We start from the raw sequence: 21,024 nt of genomic DNA, 5'->3' as shown, positions 1-21,024 counted from the left end.
ATAGACAGCAGCCCACCAGGCTTCCCCATCCCTGGAATTCTCCAGGCAAGAACACTGGAGTGGGTTGCTATTTCCTTCTCCAATATATGAAGGTGAAAAGGGAAAGTGAAGTTGCTCAGTGATGTCCGACTCTTAGCGACCCCATGGACTGCAGCCTACCAGTCTCCTCCGTCCATGGGATTTCCAGGCAAGAGTACTGGAGTGGGGTGCCATTGCCTTCTCCGCAATGTGTCCATAGAGTAACCTTAATAACAAAGTGTGTTATTCTATTCAAAGTCTAGTTGTTTTTTATTTAAAGTTGTGTACAGATTCAGAAGTTCTAAATGTTTTATGAAATACAGAAAAACATTTAAGTATGAGTGCTTCATGAAATCTTGTTTAATTTTCGTTAATAAAAAATGTCATTCCTGCCACATGCACAGATTTTACCTTCCTGGCTTCAATAAGTAAAAAGACTTAGAGTGTAATTTCCAAGTATCACTGTCTCTCAAATTACATATTGTTTGGTGTTACCTTTTCAAGGATTTCAGACCGAGCATATAATGGAGCTAATTAAATTTTCTCCCAGGAAAGCAGCCAAGTAGACCACTGCCCCAGGCACATAACCTCAGCTTACTACTTTCCTTCACTCATTTATTCTGTATGTGAGATGAGACTCCCTGAACTGCAAAGGTAGGGTACTTAAGCCAGGCAGCTGCTGATGGATTTCAGTATCTACAGAGCCAGGGTTTGAGCCTCAACCCTGACAGCACACATCACAGAGAAGTGACAGTAGAGTGTGAATCGGCTGTGGGTGACAATCTGCCAAACGAAAATAATGGAAGAAGCATTAGTTATATAAAAATGAACCAGCTTGGCTAGCCCTAAAGTATTTTGCAAGATTCTAGGAATATCACCTCGTTTTGTCCAGAGACTGTTTTTGTGAACAACCCAGGAAACAAAACAGTTACAAAATAGAGTTATGTGGGAAAGGTTTCTTTTAGAATGTTCGTTAGTATATGATTAAGCAATTTTCTCAATCTTCACAAGAAACAAAGGAAATATTTAATAACTGACCATCCCTCTATAAGGTTATTTATATATGTTATTTTGACTTTAATAAACATTCCTTTCCTATTTACTATCTGAGAAAACTAGAATGAAGATAGTTAAATGATTAGTTTATGTAATTAAATGGCAGTCCTGGAATTTAAACCAGATTAAAGGCCTGTAAGGCCTTGGTTTTATCTATTTTAATACTCTGCATGATAGGTTAATCATTCTGTGTTTAAAAGACTCTTTTAGGTGAGATTATTTGTGAAATAAATATTCGTGAAAATTAGTGGTTTACATGCATGTATGTATATCTTATTTATCTTAGACTATGAATTTCCTAAGATTTTTCAGTTGTTCTTACTAAGTTACTTTTACATGATAGAGCTTTTACTGTAGATAGTCATCTGTTACACAAGGGGTCAACATTAACCCTGGAATTATGGAGATCCATTACAAAGATAGCTGTAACCCGTCTAGGCCTTATGATATGATATAGAAGCTATAGAATAGAGTTCACTGAAAACCAGGGAAAAAAAATTAACCTAAGATATCATCTTAGAAAATAGAATATGGATCTATTTATGCATCAGATCAATAACTAAATGATTAACATAGATTGATGTGATAATTTACATAGATATGTAAAATGTGAATTAACTCATTCATTTCGGAGATAAAATAACTATCATTTCTGGGGTTAAAAACAAGTGTCGCACATTTCATTTTCTGTAACATTAAATCTCTTTAAATTCCTGATTATGTTCTCAAATAATAGCTTTTTTTCCCCCTCTACAGTTGGACAGTGTCACCTCCCTGATCCAAGCAGCCAAAAATTTAATGAATGCTGTAGTGCAAACAGTGAAAATGTCTTACATTGCCTCAACCAAGATCATCCGAATTCAGAGTCCCACTGGGCCCCGGCACCCAGTTGTGATGTGGAGAATGAAGGCTCCTGCAAAAAAGCCCTTGATTAAAAGAGAGAAACCAGAGGAAACTTATGCAGCTGTCAGACGAGGCTCAGCAAAGAAAAAAATCCACCCAGTGCAAGTCATGAGTGAATTCAGAGGAAGACAAGTCTACTGAAACCACTGTTCTACTCTAGTGTGTATATTACAAAGTCCTGGCTAAACACACTCCTTTATTTTTACACTTGATTAGTTCTGTAAGTTCACTAACTTAGAATTTAACCCACAAATGATGTAAAACATTGAAACCCTAACCCACATGAGCAACATATATTTGGGATCTTGTCATTGTCATTTCTGTATGGCCAACATATGCTTATTGAATGAGTGAAATCTCCAGGTGTCATTCAGCCTTTCCCATCACAGAGTATCTTATATTCATTTCTCAAGTGAGTCCTGTTCATCTGTAATAGGTTAAATATACTCACCCTTTTCGATTAAATTCACCCTTTGAATTAAAACATTGACATGAGCTCTTGACTTGGTTTTCAATGCAAACAAAAGATTTCATAAAAATACTTTCAATTTAATCTCCACATATGTCATTTATCTCATCTAACCTGGTAGACGTGTGATTCCTTCAACAGGGGTAAAAAAGAAATCAGTCTCTAGATATTTGAAACTACTGTCAAATGATTGGGCTAATATCCATCAGAAACTAACCACGTATGAGAGCAGTCAAGCTACTTCTGGATTTTCAATGTCTGTCTTGATTATTTATGAAACAATTAACATTATAAAAGTTATGAGTTTTCATGTCACAAATGTGTGTGTTTCAGAGTTCCATTGTGTTCAACAGTTGTGCACATTGGGTTTTGGGTTTAAGAAGGTTCACCAGAATACATATTAATATATGGAGTAAGAGTTATCCTCCACTGGGGATATGGGCATCTAACTCTATCCCCAAGTGAGTTACGATACAAGAAGTGCAGAGTTCTGCATGACTCTAAAACTTTATTTGTATCAGCTTGCAAGTATAATTAACAGGAAAAGACCAATTTGAGAAACCTTTTGGCATTGAGTAAAATATAACTCAAAAAATATGAGCAAATTGTGCCACTGAACTATGAAGTAGAGTAAAAGGTAATGAAGCTGGAGTGATTTTGATAACATTTTTTACAATAAAAGTCATTCAGGTCACTTTTAACTACCATCATTGCTCATTCCTAGTTGAGTTCATAATGGATGTTATAACAGTTTCAGAGACTAGTGCAATGCTTCTCTCTCTCTAGTCCTATCTCTCTTTGGAGGAGTCAACTTTCAGTTTCACTTTTTTTCATGCATAGAGTTCCCATTCACAGGATTTCAAACATGCATTTCCTATTCTACTCTATCAAAATTATACCCAAATTATGACTTCACTTTGTAATAAATCGCCATTGATGACTTTTTTCAACAACCATGTCATCATAGTTTGACAAGGTAAAGTTTAAACATACAACTTCAGGTGATGATAGGACTAGTTTGGGTAAAAGAATGTGTGAAACATAAGGATGCATAAAAGTTGAGAGCATGATGTGTATGCTATTGAGCAAATGGTATGGGGAACAGATTTAATCGGTCATTATAAATTACGAGAAAAATGCAAACTTTTCATTGTAATGTATTATATTTTTCTTCCACAATGCCTGGTTTCCTGGGCTAAGTCAGTAAACTTTCTAAGAGCAAAAGCTATAAACTTCTCCCTGTGGACCAGTATGCACAGTATGAATAGGTAAAACTGAGTATGCACTGGCCCACAATAATTATTCTGAACAGAGTCTACTCCCTAAATGAAAAAGCAGTGCATAAAGGAATCAGAGAATCCAAATAATTGTTTTCCAAAACTAGCTAGCCTAATTGGGGCAAAACAGGGGATTTCTTTGTTGAAATGTTCCCATCATTTTCTGTTCTAAGAGGACGTTACAAGAGTTACATCTATCACACTCTCTCAGGTAGAAGTGAGAAAATAATTTATTTAAAAATTATCAAACTAGTACATCCTAGCCTCTAAGCCACACACTCAAGAATAATGAGTCTCATTTGGAAAATCTAGTGTCTGTCTGCTTCTACACAGCCTTCCACAGATTTGAGTTTAGGATGTAGCACTGGATGCCAAAACAACATAAACAACTTGAAATTATATGATTATCAAATAATCTCTGTATCTATCTTTAAAAAATGACTCTCTACCCAAAATGGGATGTGAAAAATTCCTCCTCTTCAAAACAGATGGTTGCCAGCTTAGCTTAAAGCAAACAACTATAATTAAGGAAAACGTAATAATAATAATAAAAAAATTACCTTGGAGAATGTCCCAAGAGTAATGCCTGTTGCAGTAATCAAAGATGCAATAAGAACAAGATGAGCAGAGCTGAGAAAGACATCTGTCCACCTGACTCAATTCCCGCAGTGTGCAGCATCTCACAGTCTAATTCAATTCAAGCCTGCTAATAGTATAATACTTGTAAGCAAAATTAGCAGCAAATATATTAACAAATCCTCGCATTATAAAACATAGTTAAATGAATCTAATCAGTACGTATGAAGATGGTGTATATATTTATAACTGAGTTCTCTTCTGTAGGGGAATGACTGAAATTTCCTAATGATGGTGATTGCCCATCTATGCACCTTTTTAAATCACATCACAGAGATTTGTGCTTCTTCTAATGATACCTTTGCTTTATCTTGCTAATCAAAACTCACCTTTTTTCCTTGGGTGAAATCAATTTATGTAGGAAAAAAATCTTTGAGAGGGAGGAGAGGGCATATATCACCTAGAATGACAGTTCCAACCTGGTTAGCCACCAGCACCACTGGCAAACATTGAACTGAAATCAGAAGGTAGCAAAGGTCTGTGAAATCATAATCCAGTTTTAGTTGAAAAACTAGAAGGTTTTCCTCAAATTGAAAAGATGATAAATATAAATCTTTCCAGTATACTTATCACAAGTGGAAATTAATAAATTAAAATATTTCTTACTTTCTAATAGACTCAATAAATGAGTCTAGAAAAAATTCAAACACTAAATTTCTAAGGAAATTTGTTAATCCCTTTGTACTTGTCTTATGACGTGAATAAAAACTGTGAATATATTAGATGCAATATTCTTTAAAATGCAATATTCTTAAAATTGCCTCTGGTCTTTGCAAATCTCTTAATTTATCAATGTTAACATATATGTTCCCCCATAAAATTCCTTCTGTATGAAGGGTAAGTACCCCCACAAACTAAAACAGAAAGGTCTGCTTCATCAGGCTGACATTGTTGCACACTTAACAGCTTCAAAGGAGGTCAGTCTTCAAGTCACATTAAAACAAGACTAAATTGGGAACACACAGTTAAGTACCCAATTTGGGCCTCAAATCTAATAATTAGTGCTCCTCAAATTTTAATGAGCACCTGAAAAGACTAACATCTAACAGTAGAGGTATTTCCAATAGCTTCCTACACCTTTACTTTAAGGGTGGTCTTTGTATCTCATCATCCTTGAGCTTGTAGCTTCCTATTAACTGCTAACAGTTTGCTACCAGAAGACAGTCAGGCATGCTCATCCCAGTCAATTACTCCCAAATAATGTGCTTTCCTCTTAGTCCGTGCTCCAAAATCCCTTATCACTTTTTAGGAGTCCATCCCATATATCAATTGATTAATAGCATTCTAGTTAAAATTATTAACTTAAAATCCCAATGGCATTATCTTTTTTTTTTTTCCTATTCCAGAAAACATGCTTACCTTTTTTGGTGTCAAATCCACACTTCCCTGCTAGGGATTGTGGTTCCCATGGATACACAATTTTTTATAGTGGTAGAATGAGTAGAATGAGATGGAGACTTTTCCTGGTCATATTTAGCCTTCTCTATTGAACTCACTGCAGAACTGTTTCACTGTCACTGTAATTTTCTAGGTCAGCAAAGCAAGCACCAGAATATCAAATTGAATGAAATCCTTATTTTCTTTTGTCAGCCTGCCTTTTGTTAAGATTGTCTGTCTATTGCATATTTAGGTAGCAAACAACCATTTTTCTGTTTGGAAAGTCAGAAATATTTTTATTTGACTTGGTCAGAAAATTTAGGGGCATCCAGTTAAAAGAAAATAACTTGCATATTATTTTAATAATTCTTTTTAAGTTGACAAAAATGTGCAACCTGGGAAATGTATATTTATATATAATTTTTCATTTATACATCACATGCCAGAAAGCAACACTTAATCAGACAAAAACCCTATAGCATTTTTTTTTCATAACCCTCTTCCCATACCATTAGAATATCTTTATTATTAGTATTTTGCATTGTTTTACTACCAAATAAACAAGTCAGGCCTAATGACAGAAAAGTCTACACACAAAGTAGTTTAAAGATTTCATTTTGGTTCTTTGGGTCTATTAGAATAAAAAAATATGGATGTTATTAAAACCAGATGTCCTAATCAAGGTGTTAATACTATCCTAGATATCTAAGAATGAGAGAGAAGATGTCCTAATCAAGGTGTTAATACTATCCTTGATATCTAAAAATGAGAGAGAAGAATTAACATTTTAAATGCATTTTTTGCCATTTTAACTAACATGAACAAGAAACATTTTCTATTAAAGCAAAAGAATAATTTCCTATGTTCATCATTTTACATGTGAACTTTTTCCCCCACCAAGATAGAGAGGACCTATTCTTGAACATTGTTAAAGAAGATAATACTAATTGAGAGAACCACTTCTAAAGGGAACCCAGTCTTACCTTCAGATGGTAGATGGTTTGATCTGGCCTTCATGTAGCTTGTGGGATGAGATGTTCATGGTTATAGGCTGGCTTCTAGCATCCAAAAACTCCCACTGGTTTATGAGAACAAAACGCAAGGACTGATCTTCAAAATGAACAAGTTGGAGGAAAAAAATCAGTAAGTACAGAACAGTTAAGAGAAAGTAGGTAAATGACAGAGGTGGAGAAGGGAATAAGAAAGGTAGTTGCTGAAGCTGTGAACTTTTATACCGGAGAGAGGAAGAGTTCTGTGAAGATTTGGCAACCTCCACCTGAGGAAGATTTTAAGGATAAGACGGGGCACTTGTCTTTGGTGGTTTGGAATGAAGTCATGTCAGGGCAGGAGAACACATTGTGTAACTTTTGAGGATCACTTAGTGATATTGTTTGCAAGATGGGAAGCAGAAATCCAGACAATTTTCTAGGCTGATGATGGGTGAAATTCTTCCCAGTATCAAAGTGAATCAAGATATTATATATTTAATATTTGTCAAGCAATGTTGATGTTCCAAACACTGCCCTAGATTCTTAGGATACATCAGATAACAAAACAGTGATTCTTGCCACGAGCTAAGTCTGTGGTAAATGCTATTACCTTACTTAATTTTTTTTAAATAACCCTATGTGATAAACATTATCAGTTCTATTCCTTGGATAAAGAAAGTAAGGATATGGATCTTTCTACAAAACTCATTGGCTTTAAAATTTGTTTGCAATGTGGAGTCTGAACTTTTAGCCATCACAGCAGATTTCCTCGAAAATGAGATGAGATTTTTCAGGTGAAAATGAGATACACATTTCAAATGCTTGCTGAGTTCCTATGTAAGAACAAAAGGATCAAAACTTTGTGCACACACACACATACACACATACATACATACATACAAACACACACACTCCTACATCATTGATAAGTATATAAGTAATTAATTGAATATTATCACCTCTAATAACTGAATAAAGACTATCGGGTATATAAGGAATGAATATTTCATCTATGTGATCTGAAATCAAATGAAAACACCAAATTACCTTCATTTCCATAGAGGTGAAATCTTCCATGGAGATGTATGTTTAAAACCCATCTTTAGCATCAATTGGTAACAAACATTTATAGACACCATTTCTTTCCTTCTTTATTGCTAATATGTATTTATGTGTTTAAAGTTATGGATCCCATGGGAGGACTGGCCAAGGATTACTGAAATAAGGTAAAGGTTCCTTGAATTCCAAACTGACTGAACCATAGGAAATGTATGTTTCCTTCTTTATAGAGGTAACAAAATGAATACAATATGTACCTGACTGTAAGCAAATTGAGTTCTTTAACTTTACATGGTCCTTATTCCTAGAGACAACTGAAGGCTAGACTCTTCCTCTTGCCCCTGTTGCTTGCTATACCTCCCCTTCTCAGGCCTGGGGTACTTGACTTCCTGGTTTTTCTTAAAGTGGAGTCAGAAATGTTTCCTTTAAGTGTGAATGTATTTATTTGGGGTCTTCGCTTTTGAGTACTTGGTACCTCAGAATGATGGTACCTGTTCCCAACTGTCATAAAAGGAAGCTCCAGAGTTCTTTTAAAAGAGACTCAGATTTCTAACAACCATCTCTAAACATCTTTTCAATGTAGGACATATATTACAGCAGCCATCTAAATGGCTAGCTAAAATGCTAAAAGTACTAGCAGAATACTAATTCTGCTCATGTCCTCTGTTTTCATTCCAAATGAGGTATTTTTTAATTCTAAAGTTTTCTTTCCTTTACATCTTCAAGAAGAATGCTTATTTGTTTGTTCTGAGTATTTGGTCTTAAAATATGTAGCATCTCTAAACATTTTAAAACCCCCTTTTAATAATTACATCAATAGTTCAAAACCTGAAGTTATATATACTTTTTTTCTATTCAGACAACCATGTATTATGTAGTCCTAGGCCAGTCCTCTGGAGAAGGCAATGGCACCCCACTCCAGTACTCTTGCCTGGAAAATCCCATGGACAGAGGAGCCTGGAAGGCTGCAGTCCGTGGGGTCACTGAGAGTCGGACACGACTGAGTGACTTCACTTTCACTTTTCACTTTCATGCATTGGAGAAGGAAATGGCAATCCACTCCAGTGTTCTTGCCTGGAGAATCCCAGGGACGGGGGAGCCTGGTGGGCTTCCGTCTATGGGGTCGCACAGAGTCGGACACAACTGAAGCGATTTAGCAGCAGCAGGCCAGTCCTCAACATGTCACAGCAGTTTCCAATCTTCATGAATTATCTGAAGCTCTCTGTGATATTCACTGATAGTCTAGCTGAGACTGACAAGTTTCTTTGGTCTGGGTTTCTAAGATCAAATTTGGATTGGAATGTTTATTCACGAAACAAAGGAGAAAGTCTAGGAGTTTAGTTCATGCTCTCAGTTAATGAGAACTTGTCTTCTTGAGGCTTTAAACATAAAATTAATTTTGAAAATATTATAGAGATAGTATTCCATTGCTTGCTAAATCTTATACCATTATAGCCCTCTATTCTTGTCTGCTAGTATACAATGAGATATAAATATGAGAATTTCAGCAACTGCTTTTGAGAGTTAAGCTATGCTTCTGATTTTGAAAGCTGACCTTGTGCAGTAAAATTCCTCCAAAGAAAATTTCACTGGTCCTGAATGACAGCATAAAGATTTTTCTTTGATGTCCATGAATAATACATCCCTGAAAACAGAAGTAGACATATGTTATGCCCAATTTAGTACTTAATAGTTGGGACTCTAAAGCAAGATTTTCTTGGGCAAGTTGTTGGGTGATTAAGTAGAAATTAAAACTTCCAGTGAAAGATTTCCAGATGCCTCTGCTTTCCATTTTTATTTTATTTTTAGTTCCATAGCAACCTGGCAACAATTAAACAAACACAACAATGACAAAAACAGTCACTTACTTTACTGTATGTACTTTTATAGACAACAAATGTGATAGTTTAAACATAGTGACATTTCTGAAGGTCATGTGTACATGGTAAGTCAGGATGAAGGCAGATTTAAATTAAGACACTCTGAGATGAAATAAAAGCAAGGAGTTGATAATAGTCATCTTTATCATAGCAATATCTTGAGAACTAAATTTTAATGGAATTTGAAGGGATTCAAACTACTTTGCTTCCATACCTCACTCTGCTATGCAGAAGGCAGAATGGCGCTGAGTGAACCATCTACTGTAGTAACAACCAACTTGAAGAAGTTTTATGGTTTGGCCATGGGTAAACTTTGGCAAAAGTGTTTGTGGAGCTGTCATTATTTATCTTTGAGGTCAGTTTCATCCATCAATAAAAATGGATTATTTATCCAGGAATAGATAAAGCTTTTTAATACCCTCATGACATTGACATAGAAGCCCAAATATTCCTTGTTTGAGATTCTGCATGTCTTTTGTGCTTAACTGAATCAAACTAATTTTTTTTTTCATTGCATTTCAATTATTTCACACATGTAACACTGGGTTTGTTTTGAAATTATGCAGTATTATTTGAAACATTATTTAACTCATGTCAGTGTAGTTTATTAATAATTTGCTTAACTGGAACTACATATGTTAAAGCAATAAAAATGAAAAGTATTGTTTATGCATTTGGCGTTTGTCTTTCGTGGTTTATGTTATGAGTGGGACAAAATTACTGAGTAATCTAACCAGTAGTCAAGGTATGACCTTCATTCCTACTCTCCTTCAGTTACATAGACTACAATTTGGGAGGATTTCTACTACAAACTACCAGTTGAACACAAGTGATGTAGACAATATGTAGTAGAATTAAACTTTTGGTTTAAATGGCACATTTTTTGTTTGTTTGTTTCAGTATGGATGTTAGGCCTTGACTTGAATAATGAATGTCTATGTAGCTGAGAAACTGTTCTCTAAACTTAGGACTTGATGGAAAGAACCAATTTTTCGGAGACTGTCTGAATACATACTTCTATGGAATACAATTGTCTCTAGCAACACTTCTGCATTTGAATATTAATAGATTTGGATTATCCATCTTAGCTTCCTCACCTCTATGCTGGTGATAATCGCTCATCAGTGTGAATCCCATGGCAAGAGTCTCTGGATCCTCTTCCAGCATTTACACACTGTTGTTGTCCATTCTAGGACATGATTTTCTCCCTTCATGACTCCCACTGCTTGAGGTGCTTCTTGGGAGGTCTCAGTCTGCTTCTGTACCTTCTTAAAACACAGTCTGAAATTTAAAGTCTTTTATCACTTGATTCCTATGAAAAACTATGCCTCCCCTCACTCAGTTCTGCTAAATGCCAGCCACCTCCTTTTAATGAAAGGCTGTGTGGGATTGTCTCCCCAAGTCAGTCTCCCTGTGTCACTCTTCCCCAGGAGCCCAGATTTGCTCTGGCAGCAGCATTCTCTCCACCTTGATCTGTTGTCATGCTGGCTCTGGGGGTGGAAGTGGTACTAAAAGCACTCTTGGCAAGAAGAGTCGTTTCTGCCTGGAGTCTGAGCTGATGTCCTGACATTTCCTGGGCAACACCATTAAGCATTCCATCCAGGAGCAGTAACTCACAGATGTAACTTCCAGACACCACATGTCCAATTTCCTGTGGCTGGTAAGGGAAGAGCTGCTGTACCTTGTTGTCAAGTAACAGGCTCCCTACAGTGTCTCAGTCTCCTATTTTTGGAAAGGAAGAGATTCATGAGATGCGGGCCCAGAAAAAGGAGTTGTTATAGAATCAATGGGGAATGTTCAAAGCCCAGAGTGATAGTAAAGGGAGAGTGGATCACACTCAGGTTTATAGGGGGTTACCCTTCATCCCCAGGATCCTGGAAGCAAGAATCTGCCATTCCGAATGCCACAGATGAAAGAAATCCCCTCGTCGTTGCTGCTTTCCTGTCTTCTCACTACCCCTTCTAGTTGGCGGTGGTGACAGAATGTTAGGTGTGCTGATTAAGTCTACATTGTCACCTTTTGTAACACAGAAAGGACAAACTCCAAGGGCCACAAGTGAGCAGTCCCCGGAACACAGACCTAAACCCCTCACTGGGTGGGGTGCCCTCTGTGGGCACTGATTCAGCATAGGTGTGGGAGGAGAACTGATGGGTTTGTTGTTATTGTTTCTTTTTATTTGACTTTAGAGGAAGGCTCTGCGAGAGCACTGGAAATCCACAGCTTGATTCTGGAATGTCTCCATCCTTCTGTTAAAGGCTTATAGCATCCCAGCATCACCTATTCACCAGGCCCATCCCTCAGGCAGCAGTTGCTCTGAGGTTTATTGCTCTGAGGGCTAAATTTGGAAGAAGATGCACATGGTGTACTAGGCCCCAATACCAGAGAAACATTTGCACTCTTTAGCTCTGTTATACACCCTACTCTTGGGAGCAACGATGATGATGTGCTTATTTCTGTTTCTCCTACACTAGCATGGTGATTGGCATAGGAATAGCTGAGCTGATATTTTGGTAAAGAATGAGAAAACTCATGAATGAGTTTATCTCAAATGAATCGATCCAGAACTGATCTGTAACGTGGGTCCTCTCTGAACTATCTCATCTGAAATTCTGAGAGTCCAATAATCCTCAAGTTTACAGAGACAGAGACTAGTGTCAGGGACAGGATTTGAAAACTCCTAATTCTCCCTGTCACTCTTCTGAAACCATCACTGCTGCCTTAGATAAATGAAAATCACTGATGAGGAAAAGCCATGGCTGTTTTTCACTCATTTGTTTATTCAACAGTTGAAAGTGTTTCTTGAGAGACTGTTATATGCAAAGGTACTATGGGTGATAAAAAGAATCATGAATATTTTGGAATCAAGACGTGAACTCATCAGGTTCATTGAATAGCAGAGGAAGGGAAATAAACATGAAGCTTGTGGAAATCTCACCCAAGGTAAAAGAAAGCAATGCAAGTTTCAGGACTAAAGGAGAACCTTAATAGACGTTTTAATAGGAGATTGTGGTTTCACTTGTAAATGGGAATAATACTAATAACTCCTAGCAAATAAGTTCTCTAATTCAAACAGAGCTATAAGATGACTAGTTAGACAATGAGACATAGAATTGGTAGGGTATTCAGAGTGAGGAAAGCGAGTGGGAAAAATCAGTTGTAATAATCCTGTGTGATATAGACAAGTGTCTGGGTTAAATGATAGGATTAAGAATTAAAACAATATTTTCAAAATAAAGTATAAAACATCAAACATAAGCAAGCCTAAGTCTTAAGTTCTATCTAAAACATGAATACATCTTGCATTCTACTATTTAATATACCCTCATTTATTTTAATAGTAGAAAGGCAATGTAATCCTTTCCTGTCAAATACTGATAGTCAAGTAGGTGGCATCATGTTTATCCTATGACTTCTTTTGAGATCTACTGGGAAAGCTGTTTGTGATTTGAGAAATACAGAAACAGCCCAGATATGTGACTCATCATGTAGCAAGATGGCACCATGTTCAAAAGCATGGCCACTGGCAATAACTTGCCCAGTCTGCATCCTGGCCCCATCATTTTTAGCACCCACCTTTCTTGGGCAATTTGCTAAACCTCTCAGTTCAGTCGCTCAGTCATGTCCAGCTCTTTGAAGCCCCATGGACTGCAGCACTCCAGGCTTCCCTGTCCATCACCAACTCCCAGAACCCACTCAAACTCATGTCCATTGAGTTGGTGATGCCATCCAACCATCTTATCCTCTGTCGTCCCCTTCTCCTCCCACCTTCAATCCTTCCCAGCTTCAAGGTCTTTTCAAAAGAGTCATTTCTTCACAAAAGGTGGCCAAAGTATTGGAGTTTCAGCTTCAGCATCAGTTCTTCCAATGAATACTCAGGACTGGTCTCCTTTAAGATGAACTAGTTGGATCTCCTTACTGTCCAGGGGACTCTCAAGAGTTTTCTCCAATATAGTTCAAAAGCTAAACCTCCCATTATTTCGAAATTCTCATTTGTAAGAGAGAGATGATATTTCAGAGTTCAACTGACAAAAATAATTATAATGTGCTTTACAATCAATGTGCCCTATAGTCAATGAAATGAGGTGATAGAACCTACCACATAGGGTTGTTATGAGTAGTAAATGAATGAATGTATGTAAAATACTTTGAAGGATGCCTGGGACTAGGTAACCACAATATAAAATTTAGCTATTATTATTATATTAAGATATACAATTTATAGGCTTCAATATTAAACACACACAAAATAGACTTCTGAAAGTTTCTTTATGGGAGGAGAAAAAGAAAACAGGGAGAAAGAAATACCTGGTTCAGGAAAGTATGAGCATGCCAGGTAATGGCAGAGAGTAACTAAATATTGATGTCAACTAATTGAATATTGGGATGAGAGGAGCTACCCCATGTCCGAGGTCAGGGGCGGCGGCCGAGAGGAGCAACCCTACATTCAAGGAGTGGTGGCTGCGCAGGTGCAGGAGGGCCAAGAGGAGCTACTCCATGTTCAAGGTCAGGAGGGGTGACCTCGTCCAAGGTAAGGAGCAGCGGCTGCACTTTGCTGGAGCAACCGTGAAGAGATACCACACTCCAAGGTAAGAGAAACCCAAGTAAGATACTAGGTGTTGCGAGAGGGCATCAGAGGGCAGACACACTGAAACCATAATCACAGAAAACTAGCCAATCTGATCACATGGACCACAGCCTTGTCTAACTCAATGGCAAGAAAATGGCAAACCACTTCAGTATTCTTGCTTTGAGAACCCCATGAATGGTAAGAAAAAGCAAAATAATAGGATACTGAAAGAGGAACTCCCTAGGTCGGTAAGTGTTCAATATGCTATAGGAAATCAGTGGAGAAATAACTGGAGAAGAATGAAGGGATGGAGCCAAAGCAAAAACAATACCCAGTTGTGGATGTGACTAGTGATAGAAGCAAGATCCAATGCTGTAAGAGCAATATTGCATAGGGACCTGGAATGTTAGGTCCATGAATCAAGGCAAATTGGAAGTTGCCAAACAGGAGATGGCAAGAGTGGACATCAACATGCTAGGAATCAGCGAACTAAGATGGACTGGAATGGGTGAATTTAACTCAGATGACCATTATATCTACTATTGTGGGCAGGAATCCCTTAGGAGAAATGGAGTAGTCATCATGGTCAACAAAAGAGTCCAAAATGCAGCACTTGGATCCAATCTCAAAAATGACAGAATGATCTCTGTTCATTTCCAAGGCAAACCATTCAATACCATGGTGATCCAAGCCTATGCCCCAACCAGTAATGCTGAAGAAGGTGAAGTTGAATGGTTCTATGAAGACCTACAAGACCTTTTAGAACTAACACCCAAAAGAGATGTCCTTTTCATTATAGGGGACTGGAATGCAAAAGTAGGAAGTCAAGCAACACCTGGAGTAACAGGCAAAGGCCTTGGAGTACAGAATGAAGCAGGGGAAAGGCTAATAGAGTTTTGCCGAGAGAACGCAACGGTCATAGCAAAAATCCTCTTCCAACAACACAAGAGAAGACTCTACACATGGACATCACCAGATGGTCAACACCAAAACCAGACTGATTATATTCTTTGCAGCCAAAGATGGAGAAGCTCTATACAGTCAGCAAAAACAAGACCAGGAGCTGACTGTGGCTCAGATCATGAACACCTTATTGCCAAATTCAGACTTAAATTGAAGAAAGTAGGGAAAACCACTAGACCATTCAGGTATGACCTAAATCAAAGCCCTTATGATTATACAGTGGAAGTGAGAAATAGATTTAAGGGACTAGATCTGATAGACAGAGTGCCCAATGAACTATGCACAGAGGTTTGTGACATTGTACAGGAGACAGGGATCAAGACTTTCTCCATGGAAAAAGTGCAAAAAAAAAAAAAAAAAAAAAAAACGATTGGCTATTTGAGGAGGCCTTACAAATACCTGTGAAAAGAAGAGAAATGAAAAGCAAAGGAGAAAAGGAAAGATATAAGCATCTGAATGCAGAGTTCCAAAGGATAGCAAGGAGAGATAAGAAAGCCTTCCTCAGCAATCAATGCAAAGAAATAGAGGAAAACAACAGAATGGGAAAGACTAGAGATCTCTTCAAGAAAATTAGAGATACCAAGGGAATACTTTATGCAAAGGTGGGCTCAATAAAGGACAGAAATGGTATGGACTTAAAAGAAGCAGAAGATACTAAGAAGAGGTGGCAAGAATATACAGAAGAACTATATAAAAAAAGATCTTCACGACCAAGATAATCACAATGGTGTGATCACCTAAGAGCCAGATATCCTGGAATGTGAAGTCAAGTGGGCCTTAGAAAGCATCACTATGGACAAAGCTACTGGAGGGGATGGAATTCCAGTTCAGCTATTTCAAATCCTGAAAGATGATGCTGTGAAAGTGCTGCACTCAATATGCCAGCATTTTTGGAAAACTCAGCAGTGGTCACAGGACTGGAAAAGGTCAGTTTTCATTCCAATCCCAAAGAAAGGCAATGCCAAAGAATGCTCAAACTACCACACAATTGCACTCATCTCACACGCTAGTAAAGTAATGCTCAAAATTCTCCAAGCCAGGCTTCAGCAATATATGAACTGTGAACTTCCAGGTGTTCAAACTGGTTTTAGAAAAGGCAGAGGAACCAGAGATCAAATTGCCAACATCCACTGGATCATTGAAAAAGCGAGAAAGTTCCAGAAAAACATCTATTTCTGCTTTATTGACTATGCCAAAGCCTTTGAGTGTGTGGATCACAATAAACTGTGGAAAATTCTGAAAGAGAAGGGAATACCAGACCACCTGACCAGTCTCTTGAGAAACTTATATGCAGATCAGGAAGCAACAGTTAGAACTGGACATGGAACAACAGATTGGTTTCAAATAGGAAAAGGAGTACATCAAGGCTATATATTGTCACCCTGCTTATTTAACTTATATACAGAGTACATCATGAGAAACACTGGGCTGGAAGAAGCACAAGCTAGAATCAAGATTGCCAGGAGAAATATCAATAACCTCAGATATGCAGATGACACCATCCTTATGGCAGAAATTGAAGAGGAACTAAAGAATCTCTTTATGAAAGTGAAAGTGGAGAGTGAAAAAGTTGGCTCAAAGCTCAACATTCAGAAAACGAAGATCATGGCATGGGAAATAGATGGGGAAACAGTGGAAACAGTGTCAGACTTTATTTTTGGGGGCTCCAAAATCACTGCAGATGGTGATTGCAGACATGAAATTAAAAGACGCTTACTCCTTGGAAGGAAAGTTATGACCAACCTAGACAGCATATTCAAAAGCAGAGACATTACCTTGTCAACAAAGGTCCATGTAGTCAAGGCTATGGTTTTTCCAGTGGTTATGTATGGATGTGAGAGTTGGACTGTGAAGAAAGCCGAGCACCAAAGAATTGATGCTTTTGAACTGTGGTGTTGGAGAAGACTCTTGAGAGTCCTTTGGACTGCAAGGAGATCCATCCAGTCCATCTTAAAGGAGACCAGTCCTGGGTGTTCATTGGAAGGACTGATGCTGAGGCTGAAACTCCAATGCTTTGGCCACCTCATGTGAAGACTTGGCTCATTGGAAAAGACCCTGATGCTGGGAGGTATTGGGAGTAGGAGGAGAAGTGACGTCAGAGGATGAGATGGCTGGATGGCATCACTGACTCAATGGACATGAGTTTGGGTTAACTCCGGGAGTTGGTGATGGACATGGTGGCCTGGTGTGATGCAATTCATGGGGTCGCAAAGAGTTGGACACGTCTGAGTTAACTGAATTGAATATTAATTCAATCAATTTGTTTTGAATAACCCTGTGTTGGATATTCTTTTAGGTACTATGGATGTATAGGTAATGCTGAGTATAAATGATCTTTCTTCTTCAAGGATGCAAAGACTAGCATAGGAGATAGTGGATTAAATAGAGTCTGAAAGTGCAAATTTGTATCTTTGACAGTGGCCACATGAGAGATGCACAAGTGTCATGAGCCTAACCTGAAGGGCTTTGGGAGAACTGGGAAAAACTAGAAAGGCTGTTCTGAGGAAGTGAGGCTTAAGCTGAAATCAGAGGAATGAGTAATTTCCCCAGGTGAAGTGGGAAGGGAAGAAAGCTGTAAGTAGAGGTAATAGTATGGGCAAAGCTCTTATCTGTGAGCCAGGGCCTCCTGCACACAAAGTTTTGAAAAAGAAGGCTAGTGGAGAATGTGAATCTGGGAAGAGAGGAGGTCAGAGATGTAGCCCGGTTCCAGCTGGAACTGGTGGGGAAGGCAGTGAATGGGCAGGATTAAACCTGCCCTCATAATTCCCCAAAGAGCAAGCCAGGCAAGAGGCAGTCTCCTCGAGGAAGCTCAGCCACTGTTCAGAGCCCTTCCTCCACGCCAAGCCTCTAGCCCTCATGCTAGCCTGACTCGTTCGTTTCCTGGGAGGGAAAGAATGACCCTTAGTTGCATATTTATAAATTAACAAAGTATTGGATCGACCAAAAGTTTCATTTAGTTTTTCCCTTAGCCCTAAGCCTAATATTGTAAGGAAAAACCCAAACAAACCTTCTGGCCAACCCAATACATGGGCTTCTATTTCTGCCATCCTTTTTATTGAATACGATAGAAATATTTCAAACTAAATAGAAGGTGCAACTCTTCAGTTACAGCTTGTCTATGTGTCACAGTCTTTGTTCTGGGATCTTCTCTCTGCTGAGGGCCCTGTCCTGTCTAAACCATCTCCACTGCTCACCCCTGCACACAGACGCTTTCTCTCACAGGTAGGTTAGAAATGTGACTTCCTGTCTATCTGTGAACATAACATGTTACAGGAAGAACCTGAGGTTGAAAACCCACTTGTTCAACCTTAGGAAGAATTTATAGTGGTAGATGGAAAAAGGAATAGCTCCTTGTCCTTTTTTATGAGGTATTTTAGGGAAAAAGGGAAGAGAGAGAAGAAGAATGAAGAGAAGATGTAGGAAATTTGTTACATATATATGATGTATGTATATATATATATAGCAAAATTTATATATAGCAAAATTGTGGGGAGAGAGCAAGTGTTTTCAATGCTCAAAACTGAGCAATATAAGTTTGTCTCGTATTTCCATCAGAGAGTAAGACACTATTAGGTATTATCCAAAAGAAGAATATAGAAGCTGAATAATTTTTTTAAGTGGCCTATGAAACTGATTGAGCTTCCCATGTGACACTAGTCATAAAGAACCTGCCTGTCAATGCAGAAGACATAAGAAACATGGGTTTGATCCTTGGGTTGAGAAGATTCCCTGGAGGAGGGCATGGCATACCACTCCAGTATTCTTATCTGGGAAATTCCATGGACAGAGCAGCTTGGTGGGCTACAGTCCACTGAGTCACAAAGAGTCAGACATGACTTAGCAACTAGACAACAGCAGCAACAACAAATCTTTCTATATATAATGCTCATCATATTTATATATATGGCATATTATATATATGACATATTATATATGACATATTATATATATGACATTATATAAATGACATTTATATAATGTCATTTCTATATACATATATAAATATTAAAATTTCCATCTGCTTATATATACACTCAAAATACATATAAATCTTTTTGTGTATATGTGTATTCTCCACAGATTATAAAAGTGAAGACATCAAATAGCTTATAGTTACCTGGTTAGCAGTCAGTCTTGAACTGAGTGCTGAACTGGGCCTTCACTGGAGTAGACAGAAAGACTATCAGATGTGACAGATGCTTTTCCCACAAGGACTCTGAGGACAGATGTACAATGGTTAGAAGTGAGAACTGAGTGTGACAACCCAAGTTTGAGTTATTCAATATCTCTGTTAACTGGGTTCTTATTGGCTATATTGGTAAAATAATTAAATTATACACACACACACACACACACACACACACACATATATATATATATAAAAGCACTTAAAGCAATGCTTTATATATAGGAAGTTCTCTGTATCCATTAAATTTTCCCATTATTATGACTCTACCACAGGTACCATGGGCTCAACAAGGAAGTCATCTTTGGTTATATAACCACGGGTTGTTTTGTTTCATTTTTATAACACAGTTTTCTAATAATCTACATTAATGAGGAGAAACTATTCAATTAGCATATCCCAGTTTAGAAAATTTTGCTGTCATGTATGCTAAATACAAACCACTAAGTTAGGTGCTTTTATGAACAAGACTTCATTGGATAATCTCTCTTTAAAGTGGGTATTATCACCCTCATTCTAATGCTAATGCTAATGCTAAGTCGCTTCAGTCGTGTCCGACTCTGTGCGACCCCAGAGATGGAAGCCCACCAGGCTCCCCCGTCCCTGGGATTCTCCAGGCAAGAACACTGGAGTGGGTTGCCATTTCCTTCTCCAGTGCATTAAAGTGAAAAGTGAAAGTGAAGTCGCTCAGTCGTGTCCGACTCCTAGTGACCCCATGGACTGCAGCCTACCAGGTTCCTCCGTCCGTGGGATTTTCCAGGCAAGAATACTGGAGTGGGGTGCCATTGCCTTCTCCACATCCTCATTCTACAGTTGAGAAAACTAAGGCTCAGAATTTAAATAAATTGTTCAAGAAAGACAGATGATAAGGGACAGAAGAGTTAGATTTTATACACAGATATGAACAGAATGCTGCTGCTGCTGCTAAGTCGCTTCAGTCATGTCAGACTCTGTGTGACCCCATAGACGGAAGCCCACCAGGCTCCCCCGTCCCTGGGATTCTCCAGGCAAGAACATTGCAGTGGGTTGCCATTTCCTTCTCCAATGCATGAAAGTGAAAAGTGAAAGTGAAGTCGCTCAGTCATGTCTGACTCCTAGCAACCCCATGGACTGCAGCCTAACAGGCTCCTCCGTCCATGGGATTTTCCAGGCAAGAGTACTGGAGTGGGGTGCCATTGCCTTCTCCGATGAACATAATAAGCACCTTTAAAAGACACTGTGTAGTAATGATGATGAAGTGCTCCAAGTCAGGTTAACTGGGTTCCAATAGCACCTCCTCATATTATTGATGTGGAGACAGGAATTTTACTTGATGCCTCCTGTCCTCATTTTCTTCATCTCTAAAATTATGGTAATAATAACAATCTCATAGCTCAGTGGTAAAGAATCTGCCAGCCAAGCAGGAGATGCAGGTTCAGTCCCAGGGTCAGGAAGATCCCCTGAGTAGGAAATGGCAACTCACTACAGTTTTCTTGCCTGGGAAATCCCATGAGCAGAGGAGCCTGGCAGGCTGCAGTCCATGGGGGTCACAATGAATTGGTCACAACCAACAAAACAACAAAAACAAATAGTTGTTTTAAGGATTAATTGCAATTATGCACATAAATTTTTAGTGTAGTGCCTGGTCCATAGTAAGTACACAAT

The 21,024-nt window shown here is 38.3% G+C and overlaps 1 protein-coding gene across 5 annotated transcripts in view; it reads left to right on the top strand.

The window, feature by feature from the left end:
* The window catches only part of CTNNA3 (catenin alpha 3), a 1,905,103-nt gene extending 1,894,766 nt beyond the window's left edge, over positions 1-10,337 (top strand). For 4 of the 5 annotated variants that reach the window (XM_005226477.5, XM_005226478.5, XM_059882614.1 and 1 more), the window contains one exon: positions 1,831-10,337. In XM_005226477.5, the coding sequence (XP_005226534.1) occupies positions 1,831-2,118 (288 nt within the window). In that variant the 3' untranslated portion in view covers positions 2,119-10,337. 5 annotated transcript variants of the gene reach the window in all.
* The last annotated feature ends 10,687 nt before the right edge of the window (positions 10,338-21,024 follow it).

The sequence above is a fragment of the Bos taurus genome, chromosome 28, assembly GCF_002263795.3.
Source record: "Bos taurus isolate L1 Dominette 01449 registration number 42190680 breed Hereford chromosome 28, ARS-UCD2.0, whole genome shotgun sequence".
NCBI lineage: Eukaryota > Metazoa > Chordata > Mammalia > Artiodactyla > Bovidae > Bos > Bos taurus.
This window is presented reverse-complemented; position numbering and strand designations above follow the sequence as displayed.